The 24,357-nt window shown below is 42.6% G+C and overlaps 1 protein-coding gene across 1 annotated transcript in view; it reads left to right on the top strand.

Moving 5' to 3' along the window:
- The first annotated feature begins 315 nt into the window (after positions 1-315).
- OSMR (oncostatin M receptor) overlaps positions 316-24,357 on the top strand; it is a 31,749-nt gene continuing 7,707 nt past the window's right edge. The window contains exons 1-10 of the mRNA XM_084278866.1: positions 316-400; positions 11,624-11,787; positions 14,381-14,540; positions 15,987-16,271; positions 17,418-17,547; positions 18,853-19,010; positions 21,088-21,224; positions 22,690-22,849; positions 23,440-23,516; positions 23,946-24,162. Of these exons, the coding sequence (XP_084134992.1) occupies positions 328-400; positions 11,624-11,787; positions 14,381-14,540; positions 15,987-16,271; positions 17,418-17,547; positions 18,853-19,010; positions 21,088-21,224; positions 22,690-22,849; positions 23,440-23,516; positions 23,946-24,162 (1,561 nt within the window). The 5' untranslated portion in view covers positions 316-327. The remainder of the gene's footprint in view (positions 401-11,623; positions 11,788-14,380; positions 14,541-15,986; positions 16,272-17,417; positions 17,548-18,852; positions 19,011-21,087; positions 21,225-22,689; positions 22,850-23,439; positions 23,517-23,945; positions 24,163-24,357) is intronic.

The raw sequence follows: 24,357 nt of genomic DNA, 5'->3' as shown, positions 1-24,357 counted from the left end.
AGAAATAAGTGAAGATAAAACTTTAAAGCTATTTTGTGTTTTATTTGTTTAGATTAAATTGAACTTTTTGAACGTGGTGTATTTTTCCTTATGCTGTAATCATGTTCTAAAAACAAGAGGTTTTTTTCATTCCATATCTTTCTTTGTCCATTCTTCCTGCATTTCTCTTAAACTGCTTGGAGTCTGTGTGGTTGGGTTTGTATTTATTAATTCTTAAATATGGTAATACTATCTGGAATATTGTCTGGCATGCATTTCTTGTAAGAGAAACAAATAAATAGCAATTACTTCTTTTCTTCTAAGTCTTGTGCAGGAAAAGGTGGATGAATGATGAATCATTTCATGGTTCTGGCAGTACTGCTTCCTCTGAGGACTTGCTACTCTACCTACTTGCAGCAAGGTAAATGTCTGAACATTTTCTTTTTTGTTTGGAAGCAGTCTACATGAACTGAAGCTTTGGAGTTGCTCATTTGTAAGTCTCTTGTAATTAAGCAATATATTACACACTTAATCAAAATATTCTCTTAGGTAAGGTGATGAAGCAACTTGTATAGTTACCTTTTGTAACCCCATCATGCAAAATTGCCTTTTGAATCAATAACTTGCAATGAAGTGAAGCCAGAGTGTATTGATTTATTTGCCCCCCCTCTGTCTCATGTTTTTGATCTATACTCTCTCATTTTCAAATAATGTATTTCCTCTTTAACAACTTTGAAGTTTTTCTACCTTTCACTTTCTCTTCTTTGATTGTCTCACCTATGAAAATTTTAGGACTTCTGTTGGCTCTTTTCTGATTGTGCCACAAGATTCCAGGGTCAGATTTTTACTTCTTAGACATCATCTGATACAAAGAAAAGTGCAAATATGCATATTCAGAAGGAACAAGGCTGACTAGAGGGTAATTCTTCAGAATGCTGTGTATTTTAAGGTAAAAGCCCTGCTTGCACACTTGCTGCCAATAGCATTGGGCATGACTCAAAAGAAAAAAGGAATTTTTAATTGACTTTCCTGTGACTTCTCCTAAGAATACAGAACTTTCCAGACTGTTAAGTCTGCACTATAGAAGCTGTATAGCCTTAATTAAATAGATGAAAGAAGGAGAGAGGGTGGTTCTTTCCTATAAAGTTGCTATCATATTGAAGGGGTAATAAAAAGTTTCAGACATTTTTTGCTTCTATGCAACCTTGAAATTCTTGTGTTGATGCTCCATTCACCCCGCATACTAGTTCCTCAATTTTGAGACTCAATTACCAATGCCCCTAGAATGGCAGAACTTTGTAATGCAGGCAAGTCCAAACAGTTACTGTATTACAGTAACTTGGTCACTTGTTTTTACATGCAGTTCTTAATGAAAAAAATAATTACTGTCTGTTGTTAATCATAGAATGGTTTAGGTTGGAAGGAACCTCAAAGACCATCTAGTCCCAACCTGCCTGCTGTGGACAGGGACACCCTCTGTTAGACCAGATTGCCCAAAGCCCCACCCAACCTGGCCTTAGACACTGCCAGGGAGGGGACAGCCACAGCTTCTCTGGGCAGCCTTTGCCAGGGCCTCACCACCCTTACAGGGAAGAACTTCTTAATGTCTAAATTAAATCTACCCTCTTTATTTTAAACCATTACCCCTTGTCCTATCAGTACACTCCCTGATAAAGAGTCCCTCTCCAGCTTTCCTGTCTGCCCCTTCAGGTACTGAAAGGCTGCAATACAGACTCCCCAGAGCCTTCTCTTCTCCAGGCTGAACAAGCCCAATGCAGCCTGTCTTCATAGGGGAGGTGTTCCAGCCTTCTGATCATTTTGTGGCCCTCCTCAGTACTCACCACAACAGCTCCATGTCCTTATGTTTGGTAGCTATGGGCTGGATGCTGTACTCCAAGTGGGGTGTCACAGGAGGGATAGAATCACCTCCCTTGAGCAGCTGGTCACACCCATGATATGGTTGACTTTCTTGCCTGCAAGTATGGTCTCATGCACAAACACCCCCTAAGCCTTGCCCTGTTGGTGGGAACAAGGTCCAGCATGGCACCTCTCCTCATTAGCTGCTCTGTCACTTGGGGAAAGAAGTTATTATCAATGCAATCTAGGAATCTCCTGGATTTCTTATGTCCTTCTGTGCTGTCCTTCTAACAGATAGTGATAAGACGAGGGGCAGGATAGGTTTAAACTAGAGAAGGGTAGGTTTAGATTAGACATTAGAAAGAAGTTCTTCACTATGAGGGTGGTGAAACACGGTAACAGATTACCCAGAGAGGTGGTGGAGGCCCCATTCCTGGAGGCATTTGAGGTCAGGCTTGACAAAGCTCTAAGTGACCTGAGGTAAGGGACACCTGAAGTGTGTATGCTTCCTGCAGTGGACTAGGTGACCTATAAAGTCCCTTCCAACCTTCACATTCTATGATTCTATATTGGATGACTGAAATCCCCCATGAAGATCAGGGCTGGGCACAACTTTTGTGGGCAGATCTGATGCCTGTCTCTCCCCTGGGAGAAACATCTAGGCATGTTCTGGAGCCTGAAGTCTGCACTGCAGCTTCTCCCTTCAGCATCTCTATCTGTGTGGGGGCATTGACCACCTCTGGAGTAGATGGTGCAGAACCCCCAGCTGCAGCTGCAGCCTTTGGTCCCAGATGAGTGCTCACCATCTGCCTTGAAGTTCAGGTAGGATGGGTGACCTTGACTTGTCACTGCACTGTGCCATACGCTGGGTTATATGTACCTTAGGTCTCTCCTTCGAAGAGGTATCCTGCTATGCCAATTGCCACTCCACACCCTCTTTGTCAGCTTTGTTTGCTTGCACTCCCTAGGTAGTTGGGAGATGGCCACTGTGTCTCTCTGCCAGTGTCCAGGCTGTCTCAGCATGTCCCAAAAGAGCTGCCAGCTCCTGGGGGCTGTCTTTGCTCCCCTGGCATTTCCCAGCCTCAGGAAACCCCCCTGTGTGCAAGATCTCTGCTCTGCTGCAGGCTGGGCTGGCTCCCGAGCATCTCTGTCAGCGCCTGACTCATAAAGCTATTCATAAAGTCCTGAGTTAGCTTTCAAGTTAAAACACGTCTTAAGATGCCATGATATTTAACTTTGCTAGGAGGGGAAGATTATATCTGTGAAGACTACAAATATTTCTATGGGTGTAAATTACACTACAAAAGTCTTTAAGTGTCAATTTGTATGTTAGTGGTCTTCAAGATCTTGGATATATCTTTACCTGTATTGGTTCTTCAGTTTGTTAGTACTGCATGTAAACCTTGATTGGTGAACTAGACTGCTTTACACCAGGCTCTGGAAAAAACAGAATTATGTGAGGTGTGATGTGTCATCTACCTAGAAGGAGAGAGTGGAGGGGCGCTTGTACAGATGAAGAAAAAAACAAAATAATGAGAGCTTTGGTTTTTTTGTGAAATTAATTAAATGTGACAGGTGAAAACATTCTCTATGGTGAGAAAAAGGATGAGATTTTAATTTGGAGAAAAGAGGGAGATACAGATAAGAGTGCCAAGCTCCTCATCATTGTAATAGATATACTTGTGTCACTTGCAAATAGAATTGGCTAGGATAGAGGAAAAGAGGAATAGAGGAAAAGCAGAAAAGAAATTCAGAAGATAGGCATGGGTTTCTTTTAATGGTGCACCCTGAAAAAGGAAGGGATTTCTGCCAACCCAATGGCTTTTCTCTTGGGTGTATTTGTTTCCTTTTCCTAGGAGTGTTACTTTGTGCCTGTCCATTTCATTGAGAGACTAGCTGTCTTGGAAAGTCTGTAGAATGTGGGGAGACAAAGTGTTTCTTCCCAGAATTGTGTAAGAGACTCTGCTTCCACTGTGAGTTTTACGGCTCAATTTATTGCTTTGGTTGTTCTGCATCTTTACCTGGTCAGTCCTTGACAGTGAGACTAACAGTATTTTTGTTTTCCAGTAAAGTGTAAAATTGCTGTTCCCTCATAATTTGTGCAAGTGAAATTTATCCCCAGGCTTTCTGCTTTGTTTATTCAGTTCCAGACATCTACTAGTTGTCATCAGTGCTGGGTTTCCTTAGGGTAGTATGAAACTGATGGCCATTATTTTTCAAAAGCAACTGTCAAGCAGCAGGAATGTTTTTTAAGGACTGTGTCATAACCATACACTAAATGGAAATTTTACTTCTGCACCTGAAACATTTTTGCAATTACCTTACAGTCTACACTAATGCTGTCAAATTCTGCTTTAGCTTAATTTTCACATATTTGTCTTTTCCCAGTAATTATATATTAAAGTTGCAGTGAGAATTCATAGAAGATACATATACATATATGTATGTCTATGTGTCTTTGTGGTGGTTTGGCCTTGGCTAGAGGCCAAATGCTCCACCAAAGTCACTTTATCAGTCCACTTTTCAGCTGGACAGGAGAGAAAATATATATTCAGAGGCACAGGAATCGAGATACGGACAGGGAGAGATCATTCCACAGTTAGTGGCATGGGCAAAACAGGCTCAACACAGCATGAAGGAAAGAAAGCTCTCTAATTCATGACACTGCCCCACACACCCAGTGACACCATAGTTGGGTAATAAGTGCCACCAGATCTTACAGCACCTCCCCCTACCTCCTTAGCAGACTTCACTTTAATCTTTATACTCCCTTTTCTCCCCTCCCCCCCTGCCCCCGATTGTGACACAGGAAGGGGCAGGGACTGGGGGACTGGGGTTTCAGTCAGTTCCTCACAAGCTGTTTTCCTTCTCCAGATCTCAAAACACCTCTACTTCCCCCCACCTTCTCCCTTCTTAGCAGACTTTACTTCAGTCATGATTTCACTCCCTTCTTCCGCCACATCCCAGTACAGGGATGAGCAGGGAATGGGGAATGGGAGTTTCAGTTCCTCCCCAGTTGTTTACCTTCTTAGCCAGGGGAGGTATTCCTCACAGCCTTCCCCTGCTGCTCCATGGGGTCCCACTCTCTCATCACCCATGGGCTGCAGGGGGTCAGCCTGCTTCGCTTTGTTATTCTCCATGGACTGCAGGGGAACCTCTCTCTAGCACCTGGAGTGCCTTATCCCCCCGTGCTCCTTCTTCCCTGGCCTTGGTGTCTGCACGGTTTTCTCGCATCTTCTTACTCCCTTCTCTGGTGGCAAAATGCACCTGCTATCATTATTTTTCTCCTAAATGTGATTCTCAGAGGTGCTGTGACCATCATCAATTGGCTCAGCCTTGGTCAACAGCAACTCTGGCCTTGAATTGGCCAACGTTTACTCTCTGGGGCCTGCAGAGAGCCTCTTGCTGCTTCTTGCAGAAGCCGCCTCAGCAGCACCCCCTTCTCCACCAGGACCCAGCTACACAAAACTGCAAAGGTCTTCCTCAAAAACTTTTAGGATACCACAATCCTGTTTCTGAGGCCAAGTGAACCCCAATTTCTTCCTTTAAACATACCTGAAGAAGTTTATGCTAGTAGTTTCCTCTAGTTGGAAAGTATATGGTTTTCATTTTACTTTGGCTTCGAGAGCCTTTCAAAATGGAACGGATTAAAAATATACCAACAGTTTGTACACGATTTGCTTAAAGAGAAACAGTCCTTTCAACAGTTTTTTATAAGTTGTTACTAATATATAATATAAGCTTTCTTCCATTTAGTCTTTAATTATAGGCTGGACTTGTATGAACAACTAATCCGTGTCAGTGTCTGTATTCTTGGAACCAGTAAGTATGCTTATAAAGGGTTATTTACGTCCTTCAATTGATCAGGGATCGTTAAAACTGCAGCTTCTCTTAAGCCTTTCATTTACTACATTTGTCACCGTATGTAGGGAAACTGCTGCACAGAATTCAGGGCAGAACAGGATAAATTGCAAAATGGATTGGATATCTGATTGATGCAAGAAGTATCTACTGGAATATAGATTCCTGAATGCTTGCGTTTCTGCCAGTAATATGCTGTAAAAGTCTTGGGTACTCATGGGATTGGAGGGTGAAGCACTGCTGAGAGAGATGACTGGAGTTGGAAGTTATGTGAGAAGTCTCTCTGACCACCTGATCAGGAGGAGGAAGCTGATGAGTTGTTTTTTAAACAACTGGGAGAAGTCTCGCGATCACCAGCCCTCGTCCTTACTGGGGACTTCAATTTACCGGATGTCTCCTGGAGGTACAATACAGCAGAGAGGAAACAGTCTAGCAAGTTCCTGGAGTGTTTGGAAGACAAATTCCTGACCCAGCTGGTGAATGAACCCATCAGGGAAGGTGCCCTGCTGCACTTGTTGTTTGTAAACAGAGAAGGCCTAGTGGGGGATGTGAAGGTTGGAGGACGCCTGGGGCACAGTGATCATGAGTTGATAGAATTCTTAATGCTGGGAGAAGTAAGAAAGGGAGACACCAGAACAAGCACCTTAGACTTCTGTAGGGCTGACTTTGGTCTGTTCAGAAAGCTGCTCAATAAGATTCCATGGGAGGCAGCCCTTGAGGGCAGAGGAACCCAAGAGGGTTGGTTGCTCCTCAAGAAGGAAATCTTGGCGGCACAAGAACAGGCTGTCCCAGTCTGTTGGAAGGGAGTCAGCAAGGAAGGAAGCCAGCTTGGCTGAGTAGGGACATCCAGGAAGATCTTTGGGAAAAGAGGGAAAAAGATGAGCTTTGGAAGAAGGGGCAGGTGTCTTGGGCCGACTGTAGGAATTAGTGAGATCATGTAGGGAGAAAGTCAGAAGGGCTAAAGCTGAACTGAAACTCAGAGTGGCCAGTTCTGTAAAAGATAATAAAAAGTCCTTCTATAGGTACAATAACAGTAAGAGGGGGGTCAAGGAGAATCTCCAGCCCTTACTGGATGCTGAGGTAACATTAGTGACAAGGGATAAGGACAAGGCTGAGATCCTTAATTCTTTCTTTACCTCAGTATATAATAGTAAAGATGGATATTCCCTGAGTACTCATCCTCAGGATCTGGCTGACAGAGAGGGGGAGAATTGCATGATTCCCATGGTTAAGGAGGAAATGATTAGCGACCTACTTGGCCAGTTAGATACTTAGAAGTCAATGGGACATGATGGGATTCACCCGAGGGTGCTGAGAGAACTGTCAGATGTGCTTGCCAAACCCCTTTCCATCATCTATCAGCAATCCTGGCAGACTGGGGAAGTTCCACTTGACTGGAGGCTGGCAGATGTGACACCGATATATAAGAACAGCTGGAAGGAGGATCCGGGGAACTACAGGCTTGTCAGTCTGACCTCAGTCCCTGGGAAGATCATGGAGAGGGTCACCTTGGGAACTATCATGCAGCACATGCATGATGGCCAGGGGATCAGGCCCAGTCAACATGGGTTTACAAAAGGTAGATCCTGTCAAACTAACCTGATCACCTTCTATGACAAGGGGACCTGCTTAATGGACAAGGGGAAGGCTGTGGATGTGGTCTACCTGGACTTCAGTAAAGCCTTTGACACAGTTTCTCACAGCATTCTGACTGAGAAACTGGCTGCCACTGGCCTTGACAGGTGGACCCTCAGCTAGGTTAAAAACTGGCTGGGTGGCCGGGCCCAAAGGGTGGTGGTGAATGGAACCAAATCCAACTGGAAGCCAGTCACGAGTGGCGTCCCCCAGGGCTCAGTCCTGGGTCCAGTCTTATTCAACATCTTTATCAATGACCTCGATGAAGGGTTTGGCCAGTCAGCCTCACCTCTGTCCCAGAAAAGGTAATGGAACAGCTTTTTCTGGATGCCATCTCCAAGCAATTGGAAGAGAAGAAGGTCATGAGGAGTAGTCAGCATGGATTCACCAATGGGAGATTGTGCTTGACCAATCTCATAGCTTTCTAGGATCTCATAACAGGCTGGGTAGATGGAGGGAGAGCAGTGGATGCCATCTACCTTGACTTCAGCAGGGCCTTTGACACTGTCTCCCATGACACCCTGATAGCAAAGCTGACAGAGCATGGGATAGATGAGTGGACAGAGAGGTGGGTTGAGAATTGGCTGTTGGACCGAGCCCAGAGGGTTGTGATTCGAGGAGCAGAATCTGACTGGAGGCCTGTGACTAGCGGTGTTCCCCAGGGCTCGGTGTTGGGTCCAGTTCTGTTTAATATCTTCATTGACGACCTTGATGAGGGAAGAGCATCCACCCTCAGCAAGTGCCCAATGATACAAAGCTGGGAGGAGTGGCTGACACGCAGGAACACTGCGCTGCCATCCAGAGAGACCTGGACAGGCTGGAGAGCTGGGCAGGGAGAAACCAGATGAAGTTCAACAAAAGCAAGTGTAGAGTCTGGCACCTGGGAAGGAACAACCATTTGTATCATTACAGGCTGGGGGATGACCTGCTGGAGAAGAGCTCAGTGGAGAAGGACCTGGGGGTCCTGGTAGATGACAGGTTGGCCATGAGCCAGCAGTGTGCCCTGGTGGCTAAGAGACCAATGGGATCCTGGGGTGCATCCAGAGGAGTATAGCCAGCGGGTTGAAGGAGGTGATCCTCCCCCTCTACTCTGCCCTGGTCAGGTCCCACCTGGAGTATTGTGTCCAGTTCTGGGCTCCTTGGATTAAAAAGGACAGAGATCTCCTGGAGAGAGTCCAAAGAAGGGCCACGAAGATGATTAGGGGCCTGGAACATCTCCCCTATGAGGATAGGCTGAGTAAGTTGGGACTGTTCAGGCTTGAGAAGAGAAGACTAAGGGGGGACCTAATTAAAGTTTATAATTATCTGAAGCAGGGGATGCAGGGGGAATCAGCCAGCCCCTTTTCAGTGCTCTGTGGGGATAGGACAAGGGGCAATGGCTGCAAGTTGGAGCACAGGAAGTTCCGCACCAACATGTGGAAGAACTTTTTCACAGTGAGGGTGACAGAGCCCTGGGACAGGCTGCCCAGGGAGGTGGTGGAGTCTCCTTCTCTGGAGATATTCAAGACCCGTCTGGACACCTATCTGAGTGATATGTCCTAGGGAGCTGCTTTGGCAGGGGGGTTGGACCAGATAATCTCTCGAGGTCCCTTCCAACCCCTACAATTCTGTGATTCTGTGATTCTATGATTGAATGCTCCCTCAGTAAGTTTGCAGATGACACTAAACTAGGAGGAAGTGTTGATCTGCCTGAGGGTAGGGAGGCTCTTCAGAGGGATCTGAACAGACTGGACTGATGGGCTGAGACCAACAGGATGAAGTTTAACATGGCCCAGTGTAGAGTGCTGCACATGGGACATAACAACCCCATGCAGTGCTACAGGCTTGGGGGAGACTGGCTGGAGAGCTGTCAGGCAGAGAAGGACCTGGCGGTGTTAGTTGACTGCAGGCTGAGTATGAGCCAGCAGTGTGCCCAGGCAGCCAAGAAGGCCAATAGCATCTTGGGTTGTATCAAAAACAGTGTGGCCAGTAGGTCTAGGGAGGTGATTGTGCCCCTGTACTCGGCATTGGTGAGGCCACACCTTGAGTGCTGTGTCCAGTTCTTGAGGTCCTCGAGTGAGTGCAGAGAAGGGCAACCAGGCTGGTGAAGGGGCCGGAGGGCAAATCCTATGAGGAGCGGCTGAGGGAGCTGGGGCTGTTTAGCCTGGAGAAGAGGAGGCTGAGGGGAGACCTTATCACCACCTACAACTACCTGAAGGGAGGTTGTAAAGAGGTGGTCTCTTCAGCCAGGTGACAGGAGATGGGACAAGGGAAATGGCATGAAGCTGTGCCAGGGCAGGGTCAGATTGGATATTAGAAAAAGAATTTTTACTGAAAGAGTTGTCAGCGGCTGGAACAGGCTGCCCAGGGAGGAAGTTGAGTGACCTTCCCTGGATGTGTTTAAAAAAAGGGTTGATGAGGTACTTAGGGATATGGTTTAGCACAGGATGGGAATGGTTGGACTTGATGATCTTCAAAGGTCTCTTCCAACCTTCTGATTCTGTGATTCTGTGACATGTCACTAAGGACTGTGGCTGTAGTGGGGCAGGAAGTCCCAGAATGAGTTCTGTTTTATTAAGTCATAAAGTTAATTCTGTGATTTCTGTGTTCTGATAGTATAAGCATTCTGACCCTGGTAGTTTTTTTTTTCTTTCTGATGAGCAGAAGCCATTTAGAAAGCAGCTGTGACAAGAGAAAAAGCCTAGTTACTTGATCACTCAGTTCACCGCCTTCATCAATAACCAGATCATGTTTAGGGCTGGAGTTTTTATGTTTGTTATGGGGGGTTTGTTTATTTTTCATGAAGGAGAAAAGATACAGATCAGTGGGCACCATATTCCATCTTTTCTAAGAGTTAAGATTTTTTGGGAGAGATGACAGCACCTCAGAAGAGGTGTTGCCCCAGCAGTGGATTCAGTACCTGCTGTGCAATAAGCGAATGCTACACACAGAGCCAAGATATTTATTTATTCCATGCCTGCACAGAGGTAGGTGCTAGGTGGCGATTCCACAAGACTAGCACACTACACAAAAGAACTACAATGTATTCATGCTATTATGTCATTAGAAAAACACGCCTAAATTTCTGCTATAGGTTACTATATTTACTATTTTTATATATATTTATTTACTATATTACTCACTCATGGTACCAAGTACTGTATCATCTTCTAGCAGTTAAGCGTGTTTAAATTAGCACACACACTCCTGGAGGGTGTGGGGAGTAATTTGTGTAGTCTTTCAGTTGAGTCTGATCTCCCTTTGCCCCCTTTAACTCCTGCCCAGTTACCACAGGTCTGTTGACTTTGGGCTCCCTTGACAATCATCCAGCTTTCTGTTCCTTTCTGGTGCAGTATGTTCCCCTTTTGTCAGTCTTTCAGTTGTTCTTCTTCAAGGATCATTAGCAAGGCATGCACTGTTTGTACAAAGTAATTGGGTTTACATAATAAAGCTCACTATCATTGGTCTTCCTTAGAAGGCAAATGCGGTAATTTTAGCCCTAACTCAACATAGTGTCACTATAATCTAGCATTAGCCAAAACATACGGTTTTGCTTAATGTACAGGGGATCATGCATAAGGTGATGGGTGGTTTTCAGCAGGCTGGTGTTCTTCAGTGGCCTTTCCTGACACTGAAAGGGACTTCAGTCTGACTTTCAAACTTTGTTTTATTTTGGTAATTAACTCCAGACCCACAAAAGGAGGGAGGTGCCATTATAACTAGGTGTCTGATGCTGGCAGAAAAATCCACAGCCCTGGCTAAAGTACCTAAGCTCTCCGTGGAGCAACCAAGAATATGCCTAATAATAGGCTATCATCTGAGCTAACTAGTGGAGGGAAACTCTTAACCTATCCTGCTCAAATAATTGATTTGCATTAACTGATTTAACCAGTTTAAATTGAGCCTAGATTTCTGCCCTAATGATGAGAAGGCTTTCTGGGAGCTGAGATTTCTCGGGATTCAGTCCCTAGTAATAAATTTCGTTGTTCTTCTTCATAAGAATGGATGGGTTGGATTGATATTCCAGTTAAGTGTCTAGTAAGTTGAGGTCATAAAGAAATTAAATAGCATAGCCAGTCATGGTGAGGGGCTATTGAGTCGATTCAGGCACCTCATTCTAGTCTGCTGATGCCTTCAGATGTAAGATTATCTTTGCTTTTGATATTAACAGCATGGTTCTTGATCATGTTTTTTTTCTGTCAGAGCTACCTGGTGTGGAACCTATCTGACCTCTGAGATAGGTAAGTTACAAAGCAGATCTGAAACAACAACCTAAAGATTAATATTTTCTGTGTCCTTTTTGTGCTCCTAGAATCCCTTGTGTTTCCAGTAACGTACCTTAACATTTCCAAGGATTTGGCTCTTCAGCAGCTCCTGGTAGAATGGGATGTTGGCAAGTCAGCACATGATGCTGAACTGGGAATGTCATTTGAAATACAAGTCCGTCGAGCAGATGAAAATACTACTGTGTGGACAGTAAGTTTATTTTTTAAGATGATATGTTAGTCATTTACAATATAAAGGAAGCTAAAAGAAAATCAAATCTTCAAATGTATATGCAGATTGCTTTGCTGTGTATAGATTTATGATTTAAAAGTTAGTATTTATGAAATTGTACTAGATGTGCCTCCACATTTCACTTGGTGCCAGACTTGATCAATTGTGGTGCCCAGTTTTTGGGTGGAAAAAAACACTGACTCAGATGAAGAAGTTATTTCCACCTGTGCAGAAAGTAGCCTTGCATAGTATTATTGAAAGAAGAGTTGGAGGTCTGATTTTGAAGGCCTCTGTGTCAAGGCCTCCCTTATCAAGATGCGGGTCCCCTAAGCAGCTTCCCAGAAACCTCCCTTCCATTGCTCCTAAAGGCAGGGGTTGGTTGGGGTTTTTTTTGTGTAGCATGATGACTAACTACCCTTCACTGGGGACTAAGAATGAGTCACATTGCTGCAACTCCTGTCACCTTATGAACCAAAGAACAGTCTCAGTGTGAGCGAAGTCTTTTAAGCCCTGTGCTTGACCGTGTTAGCAGTTACTTTATACCCCTCTCTTACAGTTAAGGAGGAAGTAATGATGTCTCTTTTGCAAAGTCTCTGTCCTGGTAGTTTTCCTTAACATCTAAACCAGCCAAATTTTCTGCAGAGGTGGAGAACACCCAAATCATAGGCTTAGGCCTGCTTCTGGTCTTTTACCCAGTTGGTGACTTCAGTGTGAGAACTTTTGTCTCTACAGAAAATTTTCTCTCCTCTGGATCTGAAAAAATCTTTTGGGAACTAAATGCATGTTTTAGGGCTATTATAACCTACTATGAGTCATCTACTGATTGAACTGTGAAGGAATATGAAATGCACATGTCAAGACTTAGTAAAACTGGAAAACAGTTCTAGCTCATTTAAAGTTGCTGCATGTGAGAAAGCACATAAAGTAGAGAAGGGCTTATTTTTCTGAAACTGGAATTCAATAAAATAATTGTTGAGAATTACAGTTTAGCCTGATCTGCCAAGTTGATAATATTTTGTCTGTGGGATTTGAAGAACCACATCTTCACTGCAGAAAGCTCTATGCAGTTCAAATTTTGATTACTTTGATACATTGGGTGGAATTTTTAACACCCCATGATTGGATCTAACCCTGAAGTCCTAAATTAGGGCCATACAGCTGCAGGCAACTAAGTGTTTTTTTAAGTATCCTTCCAACAAACTCATGCTAACTTGCTAGAAGCGTTTCCCAAATCCAAGGATGTAGTCTGTTCTGTTATACATAATAGATACAGCAAGCAAAAGAAACGGAGTGGTTTGGATATCACTGCCACACAGGAATGTATTTGTTTCTGTGATTTTCTGAAGAAAGTGCACTGGTAAAGAACCTGTGAATCTGCACAAAGAACAAACAGTCTTATAACTTCCAAAGTAGTCACTACATTCCTCAGTATGGTAACTGAGAAATTAAATTGTAAAGTGATTGCAGAGTTTTTCTCAGACTGGTGGTATTATGAAAGTGCAGGTATTGCTGATGGAAAGCAGCAATGGAGAGCAATCCTCTAGTTGTCAATGCGGCCTAGAGCTTTCATACAGCTCATATAAGCAGCTCGGATCTATATGTTGAGAATCTGGTACGGTTGCTTTAATAAGTACTGAAATCTATGTTCTGTTCTATAATGTGCTCATAATAGGTGATTAGCAGAGCCACTTCTTCCTGCTTCTTATGGGCTCTCATGCCAGGAGAGATTTACACTTGGGGTACATTTTCATCTGTCTGTCTATGTGACTACACCCTGGCTAGTTTGAGTTGTCAGTTGTTAGTTGCTTCTCTTAGAGAGCAGCAGACCATTTCAGAATTTTTGCTATTTGTCTGTACTTACGCAATTCAATATAAAAATGTTTGCCACGTGACAGAGCATTTAGCTCTTGTGATTTTTTTGGACTACATTTTATATTTTGTACCACCTTCTGTTACCTTTATGGAGGTCTAACAGTTTTGGACATATGTTTTCACGTTTCTTACATGTGCACATTACATTGATAAAACATTTTTGGGAAATCAGCAGTTATCTTTCATACTCTCTCTGTCACCGATGGTGGTACTGTACTCAGAAGCTTTGCCTCAGAACTGCAGTGAGATACAATCTGCATAAATCCTTACTGGCCAGTGCAGATTCCTGCTGTAATTCAGAGCCAGAGATAGGTAACGGAGAGCGTTAGGCAAGGTGCATTTGCAGGCAGCAGCATCTTTGCTTGTTATTACTTGTGTTACAGCAGGCACAAATAATCCAAAGTGTCTGAGAGTGAATCGATTTCATGAGGAGCATTCATGACTCATGACTATGCTGTCAGAATTGAGTAGTCTTGCTGGCATATCACTCACTCTACTGCTAGTGCAGATTTGTAGGCAGTTACTTAACATGCTGGTATGTAGAGTGAGATCACATGTAGCAAGGGGGATTTCAGAGATTGATTTTTCAGAAGTGTTTTCCTCCTTTGTGCTTTCTCCCTCTCTCACAGCTTTTGGTTGTGTTTCCAAAGTGTCTACACCCTGCTGTGTTTTCAATACTTTGCCTTACTGACCTTTGTAGGAGTTTCAAAACGTCACTCTTGATAGATCTGGGAAGTCTCTTCACTGGATATGGTATTCAGATTTACCTTTGGAATGTCTGCCACACTCGGTGAGAATCAGGAGCAAAGCAGAATCATCAGAAGTCTGGAGTCAGTGGAGTCTGTGGGAGACTGTCTTGGGTAAGCAAAACAAGACTTTGCAAAGTCGGTTTTATTTTGTTTTCCCAGTACAAAGTTAGACTGTGATTCACCACCAGTGGCTCTAACATGAAGACATTTTGAACACACTCACCTCTAACCACTTAAGCACCAGACAACTATTTCCCCAGCAGTAACAGCAATAATAGGAATGGCTTCTGCCATTGTTTTAATTGATGGACTGTCTTCCTAAGCTAGTAGACCAAATGTTTTAGAGCTTTTCTTGCCCACACATTAAAACAATGCAGTACATTGAGTGGCATGGGATGTTGGGTACCCTCTAGCTTAGCCTGTGACCATGTCAGATGCAGACCTGGCACAGACTAAGAGAGAGGAGGCACATAGCTGTGGCTACATCGTCTGATGAATGTATTGCTTTTGTCTGGGGTGTAAAACTTCAATTAGCATTAAAGCAGAAGAGAGGGGAGTAAGCCAGCTCCTTATGTCACTTGGAATGACTTTCTGTGAATTACATGAGCGTAAACAGGCAGGGAAACAGTAATAGAATTAATAATATTACAAATCCTCCCTCTCACCCCCCTTTCCTTTTTTTCAGATTACAATGTCTTCCTAGAACGGCTTAGTTTCCAGAAAATTCAGATTAATCAGAAAATATAACTCCTTTAGAAAAAAATGGCTACAGGGATTTTGTAAAGAAACACTATTCTTGTTTGGAGCAGCAAGGGCTTTTAGTTATGCAATGGTAGTAGAAGAGTCATAGGTCTGTATACTTGGATTGTGGAACACAAATTGCGTGTCTCCCCCACCTTATGTAACGGGAAATGGGATGCTACTTTGTCACAAACTGATCCTCATTACAGACCAGATTTAGAGCTCTCTGAAAGATAGCAACCCTAGACTTTGGCAGGTTTTTGGATCAGACTCTTGAGAGTAGGTTTGTGCTGGTTACCTCCAACTTGTGCAAAAAGTCACTTAAATCCCACTAGTTTTTGCATCCAGCAAGGAGTCCAGCATTGAAAGCTATAGGAGTCTCATTCCAAGCTGGTTGTCACCTTACTGATCTAATGTGTTCAATGTTGACTCCTGTTTTTCTAGCTCCCTTCTTATAATCTTCAGAGCAGGCTATTTTAGCTGTAAGCATCAGCCTATTCATGGGTGCAGGAGGTAGTGTTCATCTGTAAATGCAGTTCTTGTACATAGGCTCTTTGTTTCCTATAGTGAAAAGCCATAAGATGGATTTAGTCTCTTAGGTCATTGGTTGGACTACTTTATATGTTTTTGGGTTTAAGATGTACGTATGATTACATGTGACGTCAATCTCTGTGTGGGGAAGAAGAGTTAATAAAAGTCCACAAAACCATAGCATAACATTAGCAGATTCTTGTGTAAATGCTCAGTTACGTGTTCTGGTGGAAGGCTGCTCCCATGTGCAGATATTGAAACTGTTTATTGTGTATTAATTTGCAGGTCTGGACACTACAGATGACAGTGGACCACAAATCTTTCCAAATGAAAAATTTGTAGAGGAAGGGTCTGATATCACTTTTTGTTGCATTGCAAGGAAAGGTGAAATCATTGAAGATTTTTTTCTTACGCTAAAAGATGGTGTTTTCAAACACACAAGAATTCAAGGTCAAGTCAGCCTTCTCACTGTGAAAAATGTGTCACATGAAGATCCTCACATTACTGCCTGGTGTAAAGGGTCTCTCAGTGAAGACAAACACTATGTTAATGAAATGTTGTCCGTGGGTAGTAAGTGAATGCTTTATTTTCCTATTCTATTTTCCTGTTGTTATTAAGTCAAGAGTGGCTGTGGGAAATGGGAAGAGAAGAAAAAAAAAGCTTGCTCTAAATTGTCACATTGTCTTGCCACGTCCAGCTGAACTCTGTTTAACGTCTGACTTCAGAGCTGTACACTTTCAGAGAGAAAGCGGTAAAGAGTAACATTGAATGTGTTCAGATTAATCACAGAATTACAAAGTTGGAAAAGTCCTTTAAGATCATCAAGTCCAACCATTCCCATCCTAAGCTAAACCATATCCCTAAGTACCTCATCAACCCTTTTTTTAAACACATCCAGGGAAGGTCACTCAACCCCCTCCCTGGGCAGCCTGTTTCAGGCCCTGACAACTCTTTCGTAACATCTAATCTGAACCTGCCCTGGTGCAGCTTTGTCCCATTTCTCCTTGTCCTATCTCCTGTCACCTGGCTGAAGAGACCATCGCCCACCTCTCTACAACCTCCCTTCAGGTAGTTGTAGGTGGTGATAAGGTCTCCCCTCAGCCTCCTCTTCTCCAGGCTAAACAGCCCCAGCTCCCTCAGCCGCTCCTCATAGGATTTGCCCTCCAGCCCCTTCACCAGCCTGGTTGCCCTTCTCTGCACTCGCTCAGGGACCTCAAGAACTGCACACAGTACTCAAGGTGTGGCCTCACCAATGCTGAGTACAGCCCATGTGTAGGACTCTATACTTCACATCAATCTCATTAATTGATCCTGGGACATGTGCATGGTTTTTAAAAATATCTATCCATTTAGGAGTTCCGTTTCATTGTCTGTATGCATGAGATAAGAACTCATCACAGTCCCCCTTTTGAAGGCTAGTAGCAATTTATACAGATAGAAAACAATACAGATAGAAAACAATACAGATTCAATTAATCAAATGAACAAATGTATGAATATAACAAAGTAATAATAAACAAGTTTCTAGATTGCAGTTATGGTTTTTTCCTGATTTTCTCTGCAGAGTGGTCAATGAATAAGTAATAACAGCTGTAGTAAAACAGACTGTACGAATCCATTATTTCTAGTTTGTTAGCATAGTAAAAAGGTGGATGATTTTTGCCTTGACTGCCATGCTGTTGGCGTTATTTTTTTCTTGCTATTCCCTCTGACAAGGACCACCGGATACACCTACTGATTTTTCCTGCCAGACCCAAGACATGAAAATAGTAACATGCACTTGGGACCAAGGAGGAAACACCTATCTTTATGGACGTCATTTACCAAAATACACCTTATCTGACGAGTAAGTCTCATCATTGCAACTCAAGCCTGTGCTGTACAGAACAGTCACGTTCTTTCCTTCAAAATATGTCAGAAGGGTTTGGTTTGGTTTTGGGTTTGGTTTTGGTTTTTTTAAAAAATTAGCTGTCTTCCTCTTTCCAGCTCACTCATCAGCTTATTTAACAAAGCTTGAGCAGTGCAGAGCTGCTCTGAATTAGACTACCTTAATGTCAGACCAGGGTCTACTTGATAAAGCTTGTTCTAACTATCCTTTTCAGTTAAATTGTTCAGGTATCTTTCAGTAGGTATGAAGACATCCTGCAATTAGGATATAGATAATTTAAAAGTACAGCATAATTAATGGATAACATACACCAGATAACTAGGATTTAATCAGATGTTAGCTGAGTATTAGTGTGTTCACAGTCCATTGATATTAATGCTGACTCAAACTGATGATTCCCAGGTAACCCTCAATTATCCTGATTATCTTCCTTTATTCTTTTTATTTAGGATTTTATGACTTTACATGATAATATTTTCATTCTTGAGTCTTTGTGCTACCGATAATGCTATCTCAAGAATCCTACTTCTGTCTATAATTTCTATAATTTCAGTTTGGATTTTTTTTTGATTGGTTGGTTGGTTTGTTTGTGGAGTTTTTTTTTTGGTAAAAATCTCTCCGTAGACTTTCTCACAACTCTCTCTTAGCAGTCTGAGTCAAGGTTACACCTATGTGGTGTATCAGATCTGACCCTTGGCTCCTTGCTACAGAGACATCTAAATGGAGAGGAGAGGGGCATTACTGCAGTCCTGCTTGCTGATGATGCCTCATCACCACAACAAACTTGGAACAGAAGGTCTCAGCAGGAGGCAGGTCATTGCATATACCTTCATGGTCTCTGCATCATTCACTTCCATTAGGGTATTATGATTGTGATTTTTAAAATGGAAGGTTAGAGATGCACTTAAAATTATCGCTTCATTTAAAAGCATAAAGGTATTATGTGAGTGATTTAATTCTTGGCAAGTCCCCAGGTTAGAATTTCTATGAGGAAATCACTAAAAGCAATCTAGCTGTATCATGAAAGGATAAAGTAAACTCGGCCATATCTTAAAAGATTAAAGTAAAGAGACTTTGAAGAAAACATATTCATTCAGCTTCAGGCTAGGGGAAAGAACTGGATGGCTTGTTATGGACCCCTTCAACCTTATTTTTTATGATTCTGTATTCTACCTAGTTGGAAATCAAAAATTTCAACATCTATGTCAATTTATGGAAAAATGTCTTTCTTTCTTTTCCCTCCTCCCTCTCCCTCTCTGATAGGTTCTCCCAAAAAACAGTTCCATGCACAGCAAGTTGTGCTGGACAGTGCTCATGTTCTTGGGATATAGGCCAGCAGAGGATCTTTAATATTACAGTGACTGTGGAAAACCCACTGGGAAAGGAAACAGCCATGGATGCTTTTGATGTAACTCACAGAAGTAAGGTGTTCTCTTTATGTTTGTTGAGGGTTTTTTTGGGAGGGTTTTGTTTGGGTTGGGGTTTTTTTGGTATTTTTTTCTGCAGGCCTTGTTCTCCTTCTGATCAGTGCCCCACTTCGAAGTATGGATGTCCTTGATTTTTATTGTCACAGTTTTTATTAGTTATATATGTGCTATAGTTAGTAATATATTAGTTATCTATGTGGTACAGTTAGTAATCTGCTGCATGAAGACAGCTTTGCAAAGTTATGTTAATAGTAGAAAATGACTTCACGCTAAAGTTCAGATTTGGTTATTGAAATCACCCCTTAGTGCTTCAAAATCTGCTGCTTTGCTGAAGGTGTTTCATTGTATAAGAACCAACACAATATGTGAAGTTCAAGAAAAATATCTGCATAGGGTACTTGGGAATTCTGTCCTTTCTGCAAAACATTATTGCTGATGTTAATGTCTTTCCAAAATAAAATGGAGATGCACATTTTGGGAAGTGGATAAATAAAATTACTAACACCTCTCTGAATGAGATGTGATACAAGTGTAAGCAACTGTTGCCAGGAAAGAGGTGATAGTGCTACCTGCCTTGGTGTTCTTATAGGGGATGGTAACATCTGCTGTGCTACTATGAGGGAGGAAGAGTAGTTCTTCAGTGGTGAAATAAAATAGGTTGTCTTGTGAGCAGTAAATGATGGCTGTGGTTCCTTCTTCTCTATTAGTTGTATCCTTTATCACAGCATGCCCCAGGTACCCATAAGCTGGTACCTACTCTTGCCTTAACACAGCAGGTATTTTCAGTGTCTCCAGCAGTATTTCTGGTTCTTGTGTCCACTGGCCTCACCACACCCACTCCCATGTTCCCAAGGCCCTGTGGCCACCTTTCCTCTTTGAAGTAGCAGGAGGAAGCATGATCTGCTTAGTTGTGAAGCTGACAGGCTGATGGTGTAATTAACTGCTGTATTCTGGCAGCACTTCCTTTCTCACAGGCACTGATTACAATTTTGCTAGGTGTGCTTTTTTGTATGACTTGTAGGAACACATGTTAAATCCCCATCTTTGTTACATTTGTCTTGGAGAGGCATGAGAGTTCTAAAAGTTGATGATTTGATTGGGGGTGTAAGAAATATAGCAGGAATGAAGTGGAGGAGTATACTCGCTGCTTGTAGTGAGACAGCACAGTATTATAAATGAAGTTTTCATGGAAAATGTGGCTAATACAAGTTATATTCAATGTACTAGCTACATCAAATTTAACTACAATTTTATTTTTCCAACTCTAGTGATTGTTGCAAATTAAATAAATTATGTGTAGTATTTATGATGACTTAGCATTTTAAAGAGTGATTGCTGTAAAGTCTGTTATGCTTTCTCTGACCCTGGACATATTTACAGTAGAGTTTGCCTTGCTTAAAGGATGCCAGCAAGTGAAGGAGAGCTAAAGTCTATTGTTTCCAGTTCTGCATGTCTTAGCTGGGACCTTCTGTGCCAAACACAAGCTCCTTTGAATCTGGAAGTCCTTGAATTGTAATTCATGGTCCATGAAGTTCTAGGACAAAGGCCAAACATACCACTCACATACCCATATCTTGTTCCTTTCAATTAGGCTGATAACACAGGAGAGCTTGAGATCTGCTGCTCTGGCAGAATAGTGCTTACATAGCAGTAAAGGATCTCGGAAGTCTTTTGGAAAAGTGGGATTGGCACTGTTTACCAGAGAGCAACTACTGACAGGAGTCAGTGTATGGGCTGTGAATAAAGTTTGGTGAAGAGGCTGGATTCTGGGTGCAAATGTGGCGAATGTTACTCACTGTGCTACATCAGGAGCCCCTGACAGGCCCTGGACTGGAGATTTTTACTGGACTTGTAATAAAAGTTTCTGACTGTTTCTTTTGTTCGTGGTCAGCACAAGGGTTTCTTTACTTACATTCTGAAGTTAATTTTTACCAATTTATATCTGCTTCTCCTGGTCTGGCAGAAAAATCTGTACTTCTTATTTGCTTGTACTACTCAGCGAAAATACCTTAAAATACTTTTTCATATATTTTATGTTTCACAAGAACTAACTCAGATTTTCCATTGGCAGTTTATCCTGCTGCACCTTTCCAGCTGTGGGAAGAATGCACAGATACAGAAATCACATTATATTGGAAACATCAAAACAAAGGAATTGAACTCTTTTGTCAGACTGAAGTGCTCCAACCCAATGGGAAAATAGAACTGGTATGAAATTTGAATTTCATACACAAAAACATAGCGAGTTTCTTTTTGACATGAGATTAAAAAATAATTCCCCAGCAATACGAATGCGCTGTAGATCCTGGGAGAGTGTCAACGTGTCTGCTTTCTGGATTTGATTGCTCCCAAGCCCTGCCCTGATGGTCCATGTGGGCAGCCATTGCTGGCACCAGTTCATACTACCAGCACTTCTTATGCTGCTGTTGCAGTGTACAGTGTGACTGGTCTGCACATGTGGCTTGCTCCTCTGCTGGATGGGTTCTGAGATCCACTGAAGTAAATGAAAATACTTCTGGGCTTTATAATTGCTGTTAGCTGTTATTAATGTTAGTTTGTTATGGTTTTATGACTCATCATTTCACACACACGGCGTGGAGAGGTATGTTGAAGGGTTTGTTTGTAGTAGTCCCATAGCTTGCGGTGTATTGCTGACTGTACTTAATGGTAGTGTGTCTGGTCTCTAGTGAGGGAACCCCAGAATATTTTTTTTCCCACATTCTTCCATATCACAGAATCACAGAATCATAGGAGTTGGAAGGGACCTCAAGAGATCACCAGGTCCACCCCCCCTGCCAGAGGAGGCTCCCCAGCTCATATAGCACAGACAGGCGTCCAGACAGGTCTTGTTTATCTCCAGAGATGAAGACTCCACTAGTCCCTGGGCAGCCTGTCCCAGGGCTCTGTCACCCTCACTGTGACGAAGTTCTTCTGCATATTGGTGCAGAATCTCCTGTGCTCCAAAATCCTTGATGATTATTTGAGCAGGCTCATTGTCTTCTCCCACCTCTTTCACAAATGGTGAGGCTGACTGAATCTTTGCACGCGTTCCTTTTGTTTTGAAGGGGCTTGCCTCTTCTGCATTAAAAAGGCATTATGAAGATCAGGATCGGTCTGTGTTCTGCCTTAAGTACTGCTCAAGAGCTGTTAGATCAAATGGCTGCAGCAGTTGGCCATTACAGGAGACAGTTTAGAGGAGAGGCTTAAAAGCATGCTTAATTTATCTGACTCTTGGTCACCCTGTCTCTCAAGAGGGAGTGGGGGAAAAGGTTGGGGGAAAAATGGAAAGAAAATGTAGCTGTAGATGCTGTGCATAGATCTGGAACAGCGTCCCACTTACATGAACTCAGTAGGAGACCCAGACTCTGTGGAAGTAAAATCTCAGTAAATTCCCCCCTTGATGTAAAGAGAAGACATTTGACAGCTTGCAAGTAACTCCTACTCAGACAGTTACACAGAGATGGCTTGAAGACCTCTTTTTAGATCTCCCAGGCTTTTCATCTTGTGCATATAGACTTTTTCATTTTTTCCCCTCAACTATTGTTCCATAAACATCTTTCCCAAGTCAAACTTAACTGGCTAGATCTAGAGGAGGAGCTATTTTTTTCAGAGAAAATCCTCTTGCCGGTGAAGCTGAACTGAGCTCTGACTGTTCTCTGTTTCTGTCGTGCAGCGCAACAGTTCAAACACGCATCTCCACTACGGCAGCATCACCCTGGGTGGACTGCAGCCTTTCACTGAGTACACACTTAGAGTGCGCTGTGGAGCAGCTAAGCATTTCTGGATGTGGAGTGAATGGAGTGAAACCCTAACCATCAGAACAAAGGAAGCAAGTATGTCCAGCCTATTGAGAAGATTGAAGGGTATTCTTTGCTTGCCACCTCTGCTGTTTGTTGTTACTCTTCGGCTGTGTACCTAAAGCCTGTTGTATGCATGAAAGTAGCAGTACTCTAAGGGAACTTTAAGAAGGTGCCTTCTTAAACAACAGCTCTTATCTTACATGCAGTATCAGCCATCTCATCCACTGCAGGCAGTGGGAGGAAGCCCAGGTGGCTGGAAGGATGGACAGACTGAGTTTTAGTGTTCTGTGAGGGCTGGAGAAACGGTGCAGAGGTGGGAACAAGCACCTGGGAACTGCGTATAAAGAAAGATTTTCAGGGGGAAATGAACCACACATTCATTCAGAAAAAGGAATGAAAGGACAAAGAGGTTAAAGGATAATGTTTTGGCAAGACCTGGGAGTGATGGAGGGAAAGAGATTTGGGAGTGGAATTGCTTCAGATCAGAGGAAGCAATTCACAGAACCATAAAATACCAGGTTGGAAGGGGCCTCATGGATCATCCAACCTTTCCTGGCAAAAGAAATGAAACAGTTTATCCTTGCTGCATCTAGACCATCTTTGTTCTCCTGTGTTTACTGCAGGTCCATCAGGAAAACTGGACATCTGGAGAGAAATTACACCAGTTCGGGGGGGGCGGAATGTGACCTTGTTCTGGAAGGTAAGACATCAGTACAGCAACAAAACCCTTCATAAATGGGTTGGAAAATTCTCCCATGAACTCTAACGAGTTTTTGTGCACTTCATAGCAATTCAGTATGAAAATGTCTTTTAAGAATCTGAAGCAAATATTAGATATTACACGAGACATATTTCAGAGTGTGTGCAGCTGTATGATGGAGCGTGGGCCTGGCATTTCAGACATACACTTCTGTGATTCTAAGTATTGCAACGAGACAAATACCATTACTGAGATGTCTTCATTTCTACTTCAACAAGTATATGTATGCATGTGTGGAAACAAGTGTTTATTTTCTTACAGAAATAATATGTCTGATTACTTTATTCAAAGTTCTAAATGCCCCTTTCATTTTCTTTTTTTGTCAACGTTTACTAAGTGCTTGATGTCTACCCCATAATTTTTTCCCAGCAAGGACCGAGTTTTCGAGCAAACGGAAGAATTATTTCATATGAAGTAACCTGGAAAAAAGTAGAAGACGGCTCAGAGCCAGAAAGCATTTCTTCCTTATCAGTCTACAACAGCACCAGCATTTCCATTGATAACCATTCCTACAGAATCAGTGTCATGGCAAAGAACTATGTTGGTTATTCACTTCCTTCAGTATTGATCATCCCTAGAGATACAGGTAACAGTAGGAGTATTTTCAGTTAGATTTCTATTTTGAGAGTTTTGTTTCTACCTATTTTAAGTGAAATGATAATTTATTATCTTGGGAGTACAAATTAACCTTGCCTGTTAACTCAGATCACTGCTATGTGGAAGTTAATATTGTATTTTTGCCTACAGGGCAGTAATTATGTATATTAAACGTAAGTACTTT

The sequence above is a fragment of the Gallinula chloropus genome, assembly GCF_964237585.1.
Source record: "Gallinula chloropus genome assembly, chromosome: Z".
NCBI classification, from domain to species: Eukaryota; Metazoa; Chordata; class Aves; order Gruiformes; family Rallidae; genus Gallinula; species Gallinula chloropus.
The sequence above is the reverse complement of the archived record's forward strand: the minus strand, read 5'-3'. Positions and strand labels throughout refer to the sequence as shown.